Source organism: Syzygium oleosum, unplaced genomic scaffold (assembly GCF_021117445.2).
Source record: "Syzygium oleosum isolate NSW1041296 unplaced genomic scaffold, Sole_v2.1 Sole_v2.39, whole genome shotgun sequence".
In the NCBI taxonomy this organism is placed as follows: Eukaryota; Viridiplantae; Streptophyta; class Magnoliopsida; order Myrtales; family Myrtaceae; genus Syzygium; species Syzygium oleosum.
Genome location: NW_026607523.1, coordinates 1,581,416 through 1,591,624, shown reverse-complemented (window position 1 = coordinate 1,591,624; position 10,209 = coordinate 1,581,416). Strand labels below are relative to the sequence as shown.

The following is a 10,209-nucleotide window of genomic DNA, read 5'->3' as shown; positions in this document are numbered from 1 at the left end:
TCATTCGCCACACCTATCCACGTGGCACGACCAGATTCTCCGGGATCTGGCCCCCGACCACCCCCAACGTTGTCGTTCTCAGCTTTGCAATGGGAATAGATATGACAATTCTCTAGGGAAGAACATTAGAAGTGCCAAAACTTGTGTATGGCGCTCACTTTAGTGCAAAAGCTTCCGTCGGATCACTTAAGTGCCAAACTTTTGAAAACGATTACTTAGTGCCAACTCCGATCAATTTGATCGGAAATCCGACGTGGCATTTTTTTATTAATTTATGAAGCCGATGTGGCTCGCCGGAGGTTTAGTCGCATGTACACTTCAAAACGACGTAGTTTAGCATGTACACTTCAATTTTTTAAATATATTTTTTTGATTTTTTGATTTTTTTTCCTTCTTTTCTTTCTTCTTCTTTTACATTGTGGGTCCATAATGGCCACCGGTGGTGTGCTTCGGCCGGCCTCGCTTGTATGTGTACCAGAAGAAGAAGGTGGTGAAAAGTGGGTGAGAGGGAGAAAAAGAAAAGAAGGAAAAAATAGAAAAAAATCAGAATTTTTTTAAAAAAATCAAAATATACACGTGGAAATGTCATATAGACTGATTTTTTTTTTTAAAAAACTCAACTCAGATTAAAATTTTAATTAAAAAATTCACGTATTAATTTGGCCGAAATTTCTCATTGTTGGTACTTACGTGATCGTTTTTTTTTTTTTCGATTTGGTACATAAATAATCCGGCGAAAACTTTAAGATTAAAGTAAGTGCACTACAAAGATTTCGCAGATTTCCATCCTCAAGCGGGCAGATATATATATACTTTTCTTCACCAGATAAAGCATCTCCACGAGATTTGAGTGATGCCCATGAATGTGGCAGCTTCAGCCACTCGTCATAGGTAACGCGCCCCCACCACCCAAAAGGGAACGGCCCTTTTTCGCGGCGGCGGCGGGGGGTTGCTGGTGGTGGTTATCGCCGCCGGGCATTGTGGTATAGAGGGGGAGAGGAGAATGGCGTTCGCGAAGAAGGCGGCGGCTCAAGTTCTGGGGGTGGTTGCTAACGGGTCCTTCAAGTCCTCGAGATTCGCTGGGCAGTCCCTTGGCTCGAGGTCTTTCACTCCTCTCGCCCACGGAGTCCACGTTTTCCACTGCCCCGTGAGTTTTCAATCCAGTCCCTCCCAATTTCTTCTTGCCCGCGGGCTCTTTTACTCCACTTTCTCGTCATTTGCAGTTTACGCGGGAAAGGTTCCCCACACCGTTCTCTTGTTTTGCGTTCTGAGATTTTGATTGTTGTTCGGGCATTGGAGCCGGTTTTTTTAAGACGTGTCACGGACTCTTGATTGTCTGGTTTCGTCCCCTTCATGAAACTCCGTGGATGTCATGGCCATTGGTGATGGTTCATGTGGTTGCTGAGTTTTGGGTCTCGAGTTAGGAGTGCGAAGCTTGATGGCTTACGAATGTAACAGGATGACGTTGGAATTGTGGCGAAGCTATCGGATTGTATCGCTTCCAGAGGCGGGAATATACTTGGGGCCGATGTTTTCGTGCCCGAAAATGAGAACGTCTTTTATTCCAGAAGGTACGCGTGTCTTGTTGGTTTAGTTTTTCTCTGTTGTACATTCTGTGTTGTTGCTTTTCTTTCCTTTGTCATTGGCTTCTGGTGTAGTGTTAAAACTGTTCTGGCCAAAAAAAAAGGGAAAGAAGCGCTAAATTGTTTGTTACATTGCCTCAATGGAGTGGGTAAAGTTAGTTCTTTGTGACGTGAGCTGAATGCAAGTGCAAGTTTTTTTTATGCAGATGATTCTTGGTTTGCCCATTCTGATATATGTAAATCTGCAAGTAGGGAGCAAAGTTATTCGCGATTCAATCAGATTAGTTCCCTCTTTCTATTATGGCTAGGCTACCCCTCTCTGGGTCTCTAAGTCAATTTAGAAGATGGGATGGTTACTGGTTAATCATGTAATATGTGTGGGTTATGTTTGGAGGCTGATAATGGGCGTTTTTATCATCTTTCCTGATAGGTACCGTCGGTTTTAATTATCACCTGTGTATCTTTCTAATGGAATGTTAAATTGTTAATGCAACATTTCCGCAATGAATCGAGTAAATTAGTTCTTCAGGAACTGGGCAAATGCAAGTTTTTCTGCAAATGATCCTCGGTTTGTTCATTCTGATACACATAAATCTGCAAGTATGGAGCTAAATTATTCACGACTCTTTAGAGCACTGTATTTTCTTTGAGTCTCTCTAGTCAGTTTAAATTGGAGAATAAATTGTTGTTGGTTTATCGTGTGATGTGTGTGGATATGCCTGTAGGCTCATTGCAAATGCACTTATTATCATTCTTGATAGGCACTATATGTATTGATTATCACTTCTTGAATTCTGAGCACCTTCGCATTTTTTCTTCCTCAAACTTAATAGTGAGTTCATTTTTGACCCGATTAAGTGGCCACGGGGGCAAATGGATGAGGACTTCCTCAAATTGTCCAAGAAGTTCAATGCGATGAGATCAGTTGTCCGTGTTCCAATTTTAGATCCCATGTACAAGATTGCTGTGCTTGCTTCAAAGCAGGTTCGTAGTACGAGACTAATCGTCTCTATCTTCTGTTTTGGTCTGCGTATCTTCATATTTGCTGTGTATTGATCAATTTGCAGGACCATTGCCTGGTTGATTTATTACATGGATGGCAGGATGGGAGACTTCCTGTGGAAATAACTTGTGTGATAAGGTGAATTTCTCATCTATGTTTGACCGTATCTGCATTGTTGTTTTAAAAATTTGAATTAATGAGGTTGTTTTCTGGAACAGTAACCACGATAGAGGCCCAAACACCCATGTGATACGATTCCTCGGGAGGCATGGCATTCCATATCATTATTTGCAGACGACCAAAGAGAACAAGAGAGATGGAGAGATGTTGGAATTGGTCCAGAACACCGACTTTATAGTACTTGCCAGGTATATGCAGGTAAATAAGCTTGTGTATTGTGATTTATTATCACACTGAAGTCAAAGTAGAAAGTATCTCTCTGTGGATGATTTTGTTCTATGATTTGCAATTGAAGTAACACACATCTCTCCTTTTATTCATCATTCCAGAATCACTTGTTAATGCAATCTGTCCTTTTTTAGTCACTGCTAATGTGCAGCTGAAATTTTTCCACAGATACTCTCTGGAAACTTTTTGAGAAGCTATGGGAAGGATATAATTAACATTCACCACGGCCTTTTACCATCATTTAAAGGAGGAAATCCGTCTAAGCAGGTTAAAAAATTAATAACTCGGAGCTATATGATTTTCAGTTATTTCACAGTTTCATTCTCTGTGATTTTAGTTTTTCCTTGATTTGCTTGAAAAAATTATCAGGCTTTTGATGCGGGTGTCAAATTAATTGGAGCAACAAGTCACTTTGTGACAGAAGAACTTGATGCAGGGCCCATTATTGAGCAAATGGTAAGCACTCACTTTCCGACCCTGGTATGGGTTTTGCCTCCATATATTCTTCAGTGGACTTGACAGATTAAGGTCAATGCCGACTAATATTTTCTTGTGCTCAAAAGGACTTTAATGTGGGTAAAATAGGCACTTGGTAACTACCTGAAGTCTGCATACACATAGGTTTCTATGGATGTCAGTAGTTTTTTATCAACTGAATCTTGAGTCCATTTTGCCTTCCGCTTTATTTTTTTTCTTTGTGCCTATAATTTCTCTTCCACTCGACAGTGTTTTGATCTTTTTCAATATAAAACCTATCAAATGTAAGGGACAATCCCTAGAGACTTCATTAGACTCTCAGCTTGCTTTTGTCACCAAAGTATAATCATCTTAATGGTTCTAGGTTTTGCTTGAACTAAATACTAGCCATGAAGTCTTTATTGAAGGTGAAGAAGAAATCTGCAAAGCTTTGCAGAATGGAACTTTATATGGCTGTCCTCTGCAATTATTTATCCAAGACCTTGAGCATATTATGAGTAGAAAAGCACTGGGTTCGAGCATGCCTAAACCTTAAATATAGAGATCTTGTTTGTTGCCCGTAGAATTTTCTCATTGGATTATAGAGATTCTCAGTAGTACCTGTGATCTTAAAGTGTTTTTAGATAATGCCTCGTTGGACATTTGCTTTAAGATCTACATTTTTCTGTTCCCTTCTTCTCTTGGTCAAAGAAAGAAGGATTTGGAAGGAAATTGAGGACTTGCTTATGAAGGAAAAATATTTTTTTTTACCCACAAGGTTGACTGAGTGGTCGAGGAATAGATATGTGCCTATGCATTAGATGCACAACACCAGGTTGATTGTGCACGGTATCAAGCACAAGCAATCACATAGTCGAACCTACCCACCTGGGCTTTGGCCCGTTTCTTACCTGGCATAGCCGCCTAGCCCGTACCTGATGTTATTAGAATATTTCATGGCATGAGGTTTTCTTGCTGGAAGCGAGAATCGTGATTTGTTTTTCCTCAATTTGATCATCTTCATAGGCAATCAGCTATGTCCGTCAACTTTGGCTGTTATATTGTGTTCAAGATCAATAACGATTTTTGTCATACCTCCGGATTTTATCCATTTACTCATGTCAAGCGAAGACAGTTTTGTCCGCAAACTATTTCTAAAAGACTTAATCCGCTATTTGTCCAAAAAAGTTCATCTAATGAATCTCGCTTTCTAATCACTTTTTGGACCTTTTCAATTGTAAGCTGGTTTTAATATTTCTTCTCTCTAATTGCAGGTTGAGAGGGTATCGCACAGAGATAACTTACATAGTTTTGTGCAGAAGTCAGAGAACCTCGAGAAACAATGTCTTTCGAAGGCGATAAAATCATACTGCGAACTGCGAGTATTACCTTACGAGAAGAATAAGACTGTTGTATTTTGACAAGGGGAGGCGCAGTTCACGGAAACTGCAATGTCTGCGCACTTACTCACTTGAGAATTCTTTACGACAAACCTCTAATCCCGCGAAGAGTACTAGAGACATCTCCACATCTGTTGCCGTCGCTACACTTGCTTTTACTATTCCCTTGGATGAAAATCGAGTGAAGATGATTTGTAAATTCATTGTTGCTATGAGATCCAAATATAAAAGCTACTTATTTCTATCTTGAGAAGCACTGTCATGAAGGTTTCATTTTGTGTCACGAGTGATCTAGAGGCAAACGGGCAATACCAAAAAGTGTTTCTTCATACCATGCTCCTATACCAAAAAGTGTTTCTTCATACCATGCTCCTGAAAAGTATCCAAGTACAATGCTCCAAGCTTGTGCGGACAGTTATCTTACTTTTTCTGCATGTATTAGGACATCGGAAGAGGGGAAAAAGATATTTACTGTCAAAAGATAAACAGGCATCGGAATCAGACTCCTGATTTCATTAATGGAGTTTCTTCATGTCCTGTTTCCGGAGCTGACACCATCAAAAACTCGTAGACTGATGCTGTTACTGATGTTTAGAAGCTCTGGAGAGCACTCAGCAGCTTCAACCCAGTTACCGTGACGAAGAAGGTTGTGTATTGCATCAGCCCATCTCTGCTTATGGGCCTGATTCTTGCACTTGAACTCTAGAAAACCCTGTGCCGTTCTGAGACCAAAGAAGACTTCTTCGGGGTTGTCTCTTTCTGTTCTGTATGGCCAGGCGGAATTCTCATCGCATATGCCATAAACTATGCCTGGTAACAGTATAGAAATGTCAGACACCGAGTTGACTATATACGATATATGCAAATGAAAAAAGCTAGGATAAGGTACTGACATTTACTGTTCGTCGAGAATGCTCCTCCAATGTGCTTGCTCTTTAGCTTAAGAATGACCTGACAATGCGCATAAAGTTTTAGTGCCATTTCTTTCTTTCTTTTCGTAAGTTTCTGTGTCAACTCCGCAGTAGAGAAAGCTATTTACCTGGGACTTTTTGTTAATGTACACAGACGCATGCTTCATTTGAAATAATCCTGAAAAATTCAATGGAATACAAGTCAAATGGCAATTGCTCATGCAATAAGTCGAGTCAAACCGTTGATGGGGCTTTATACAGTGAAGCTACTATCCTCCTTTAGATAATAATATCACCTTTTGTTGTATGCTGCCAAAGTTCGCCTTCGCATGGAGTACTGCTTTCTTCAATGTGGCTGCGAAGAGTCATGATGGTATGTGTTTCTGCCATTCCTTTATCATAGGGACTTATCGCTGCGTTCCTCTTTACTTCGTTTTGCCTTCTTACTTTCAGCGCCGCTTCTCCTCTCAAAGCTGAAGCAGGGCAGTGCCAAATTCAGCTAAACATCACCACTTTGTGTACTGATTCACATGAACTTCAACTGTACATAAAATCTATTGATTGCAGTACCTGTAGCGGCAGCTGCTGTGAGAGTCACGAGATCTCCCGCGTTACGTATGTCCACAGCTGATTGGACTACAGATGCCACTCGATCATGCTCAGCTCCGGCTAGTTCAGCTAGTTCGACGCAATGTGATGCTAGTAGTTCTGTGGCTGAGGCCAAAGCCACACTCATCTTTGAATCCGAATTGGAGCTTTGTGCTGCAGCCACGGCAGCCAAACCGGCAGCTAGCCCGGCAATAGAAATAGCTGAATGAAAGTGCGCATTTTCCATGCGCATACTCTCTTTCTTCTTCATCGCGTTCCTGTCGTGCTCCTTATGACCCTGGTGGTGGTGGTGGTGGTGATGGAGGTGGTGGTGGAGGTGGTGGTGGATCCATTTCCCAAAAGACCCCGTCCTCCTAGCATGAACTGAATTCATAACCTTCGATGCCTGTACAAAAAAAATGCGAATCAGCAGGGTTGCTCGGTGCAATTTGTAAACCAACCAAGTTTCAGACCAAAGCCAAAGTAAACCATTTGAACAACGGGAAATTTCGATTGGCAGGGTGTAATTGCTGTTTGGACCACATGGGTATAAGTACAGACTTTTCACGTGTAGAATGTGAAACATGCTTGACAATTCAAGTGAGAGCTATCCGAGAGAATGGAATTCTGTTTTTGGTACTTTGGTTTTGTGTTTCTTGAGCACCATCCTAATTCATAAGTCGCTGTCTTATCCTCTATTCAAAATCATGAACGTGAACTATGACCGCGGAAACAAAAGAAGGGAAACTGTGACTCACAAGAAGTTGAGGAGCAACAGGTGCCTGCGGCTGTGGACATGTATTGAGGTTCTTGTTATGTATTGTGTGTATGTCGTTCTTTTTGTGAGCCAGAGCTTTTGAAACCTCCGATGGGGAAAGGCTCCACGACCTTGACAAGAACTCCATCGGCTCCTTCGGCGTCTGTGGTTGAGGGACCGATGGCAACGAAGACGCTCCTTTCAGCTCCTCATCCTCTTCCACATTTTCCAGCTTGAATGAAGAGTTGAACTTCCAACTGAACTGATGCACACCATCCATAACAATCCTGAAAGTTATGCCTTTCTGTTTGTCTTTCTTCTGAGAACCATATAGCTTTGGCCAAATGCAATTCAGACTACTTCAGCCAGTCCTGCTGCAACAAACAAGGTAATAAGCAGGCTGATTTCTGCGCTCGGGAAAAAGGGTAAACCTTCAAGTAGAGAAACTTCTCATCAAACAGAGATCTGCCGAATACTCGCTGCGGAACTTCGAGATACTGACCTGAACAAAATCAAAAGTAAAAGGAAAAGCAGAGGACTGAAATGACACCTTATGCTTCACATGTGAATGTTGATCCTAACCTGATTGAGAGAAAGGAGACAAGTTTTCATTCACACATGAAAAGCTCGAGAAAGAGACCAGAACACAAGAGATGGTCCTCACAGACGTATGAACCAAGCGGGCTTCTCAGCAATTACTCATGTCACGCACCATCTCTCAAAGCAAGAAAAGACTCAACCCTTTATATATGCATAAACAAGCATGGCCAGAAACAGGGAACGAAGGAACAGATTAGCAGGAGAAATAAATCAATTTCTCGTGCTTTGAAACGGGCCCAGATTAAGGTCGGGTGAACCAGACACAACCCGCTTCGCGAAACTCAAAACGGGCGATTAAACTTCCAAATCAAGGAACATAAACTAAAGACGCACCCAGGATTAGCGGGGGCTGTTTCACCACGACGGTACAAGCAAACGGGCAGGTGTCCATCACGAAACATTTGATTAAGGGGAACATCAGTCCGAGAAACAGACAACTCGGAGCGATGCGTTAAATAAATGGCGGGTTTGCATGATGCTTCGCGGGTAGCGAGATCAATGGCTTTCGGGGGGTTGGGTCTAGTCCCAAAAGAGTGCGTGCAATGCCGACCAAAAGTCGCTGTGCATGAACCTTATCCAGTAATCCGACCGCCGAAAGATTTCTCCCTTTCTCACGTCCTCTCGGAACAAGCAGCAAGAATGTTAAATTCTTTTTCGACATGATTTTTGGACTGTAACTTTTCCGAAACACCTAAAAAATTTCACCCGGGCCACGGGGGACCAATCCTATTTTGTCCCTAAGAAGAAAACTCATGATCTTTCAACGTGTTGTCAAGGGACCATACAGCCCTGTTGGCTTTTTACCTTGCACTGTTCATACAGAGGTTTAACGAGCCAGGGGACCCTTTTTCTCACTCAACATTAAGTGCCTTGGTGTATCTCGTGCACGGACAGTATCGAAATTCCATTGTCTTGTATGTCACGGGTACATATGCTGTGTCTTTGTATGGCATTGAACAAGCATACTTGAGGAAATTAAGATTCCTGGTAAGTCAGATGTCGACGCCTTAACAACCGAAACTAACCCCGTGAAGAAAGGCGCAAAGTGTTAATTTACACGTTCCTTTCGGTGGATTATTAGTCTTAATCCTGTTAAATTAGTCCAAAGCATGATCTTTTCAAAGCTAGGGGTTGGAAGTTTGGTGAAGCAAAGCAATGTGTTGAAGGCAGTTTTTGAAGGAGTCGATTGATGCTAGTTTTCTTCCTTTTTCCTCAACCTGATTTATTAGGCATTAGTTGCATCATTCCATTCTAGCTTATGCCTTTCCCCATTTCTTTGCCTTTTTTTAACCCAAAAAAAGAAGAAGAAGAATTGGGTCAAAATCTTCCATTTGATTTTGGGGTTGATGGGTAGATAGACCGACTGGTCATGCCCCTTGTGGGTACTCTTATAATTTATAGAGAAGCACTTATTTGAGAAATTAAAATTGTGTATACCCTAAAGAGAAAATGTGGTGAATACTATAGCTTTTCGCTAAATTTATATAGCGATTGATGTATCGAGGTATATCGATCATTCATGGCTCGAAATCCAACTTTACACTTGATTCGACCCGAGCATACTAGCGCGAGCTGAACACCTCTTTTTCTCCGTTACCGAGCTAGTAAAGCAAATCGACATGTAAAGTGAATAAAAGAGAGCCTAGCTAGTTGCACGGGACAAGTAAATGCGAGGAAAACTAACTTCTCGAAACACACTTTATACTATAATCAATGTTAGTTTCGCGTACCTGGAATAGTTTGTCTCTCTAACTAATCTTAAGGATATGACCCTTCGCAAAAAGTATTCAGCATTCGGGATTTTACTCTCGGGACAACTCTCTTCTTTGTCTTCTTTCTCTACCGCGAAAAGGGCAAAAAAGAAAGAGGCGAACATGTGAGATAAAAAGATGGCATGATTGATCCCACAAAAGCGTCCACTTCTGTCGCATGAGCACCAAACTATGCCTCTTCATCATCCCTCACCATATCTTCATCTCCATGATAGTACCTTTCGATAAAAAGAAACAAAAGCATCTTCCTTTAGACAAATCTTTTGTCAGTCTTTTCCTGATCCGAGGCTAAACTCTCTGTCTTCTTTTCAATTCCTTCGAGGGCATCAAGAAAAAAGTTGGTCCTGACTGCAATTATTGTTCTGTAAGACTTCTTCTCGTGATTCGACATTTCTTTCTACCCTCTTTTCTTTCTGCTTTTTCAGCTTGAAGTTCAGATTCATTGGAAAGAAGAAGAACTGAGAAATGATCTCAGATTAATTTATCAGATAGACTGAATCTGCTTCTTTACAATTGCTTGCTCTTGCTGAACACAACTTTGATGTACCTTTATTTTTGTAGCTCAGTTAATCATACATGTTCTATACTAATCGATAGTATGAAAACTACCAATTTCTTTTTTTTTTTTGCCATGGAGAAACTGGTTCAGATTTCGTAATTGAAAGAGTCGAATTTATAAGCTACAATTTACAAAGCTAAACTAATAAGAGAACCTCCAAAAGTACCACGTA

General features: G+C 41.3%; 2 protein-coding genes across 7 annotated transcripts; one reads left to right on the top strand and one right to left on the bottom strand.

Annotated features, from left to right (window-relative positions):
• The first annotated feature begins 864 nt into the window (after positions 1–864).
• LOC115691947 (formyltetrahydrofolate deformylase 1, mitochondrial-like) lies at positions 865–5,103 on the top strand. The gene is made up of 8 exons (XM_056305825.1): positions 865–1,147; positions 1,459–1,571; positions 2,417–2,567; positions 2,651–2,724; positions 2,805–2,964; positions 3,163–3,261; positions 3,364–3,450; positions 4,725–5,103. The coding sequence occupies exons 1-8, from the start codon at positions 1,004–1,006 to the stop codon at positions 4,869–4,871; spliced, it is 975 nt and encodes a 324-aa protein (XP_056161800.1). The 5' UTR covers positions 865–1,003; the 3' UTR covers positions 4,872–5,103.
• An 89-nt stretch (positions 5,104–5,192) lies between these two features.
• On the bottom strand, positions 5,193–8,315 carry LOC115691945 (VAN3-binding protein-like). 6 transcript variants are annotated; one of them, XM_056305824.1, is made up of 7 exons: positions 7,689–8,315; positions 7,108–7,480; positions 6,332–6,746; positions 6,058–6,234; positions 5,890–5,939; positions 5,744–5,801; positions 5,193–5,660 (listed from the first exon to the last, which is right to left on the bottom strand). In XM_056305824.1, exons 2-7 carry the CDS (start codon positions 7,384–7,386, stop codon positions 5,380–5,382), a joined length of 1,260 nt encoding a protein of 419 aa, XP_056161799.1. In that variant the 5' UTR covers positions 7,387–7,480; positions 7,689–8,315; the 3' UTR covers positions 5,193–5,379. The 6 variants fall into 6 exon arrangements, with proteins under 6 accessions (XP_056161799.1, XP_056161798.1, XP_030474552.2 ...); XM_056305823.1 differs by having other exon boundaries at positions 6,332–6,755; positions 7,609–8,306; XM_030618692.2 differs by having other exon boundaries at positions 6,332–6,755; positions 7,108–7,537; positions 7,689–8,306.
• Positions 8,316–10,209: the final 1,894 nt, after the last annotated feature.

What these genes read in the sequence shown, in the direction of transcription:
- LOC115691947 (XM_056305825.1), top strand. Translation starts at nt 1,004, where the DNA reads ATGGCGTTCGCGAAGAAGGCGGCGGCTCAAGTTCTGGGGGTGGTTGCT. An exon ending in TCCACGTTTTCCACTGCCCC is followed by an intron (nt 1,148 to 1,458) that starts GTGAGTTTTCAA and finishes CGAATGTAACAG; the next exon opens with GATGACGTTGGAATTGTGGC. An exon ending in GAAATAACTTGTGTGATAAG is followed by an intron (nt 2,725 to 2,804) that starts GTGAATTTCTCA and finishes TTTCTGGAACAG; the next exon opens with TAACCACGATAGAGGCCCAA.
- LOC115691945 (XM_056305823.1), bottom strand. Translation starts at nt 7,386, where the DNA reads ATGGATGGTGTGCATCAGTTCAGTTGGAAGTTCAACTCTTCATTCAAG. An exon ending in CACAGCAGCTGCCGCTACAG is followed by an intron (nt 6,235 to 6,331) that starts GTACTGCAATCA and finishes GCCCTGCTTCAG; the next exon opens with CTTTGAGAGGAGAAGCGGCG. An exon ending in TTGGCAGCATACAACAAAAG is followed by an intron (nt 5,940 to 6,057) that starts GTGATATTATTA and finishes TGAATTTTTCAG; the next exon opens with GATTATTTCAAATGAAGCAT.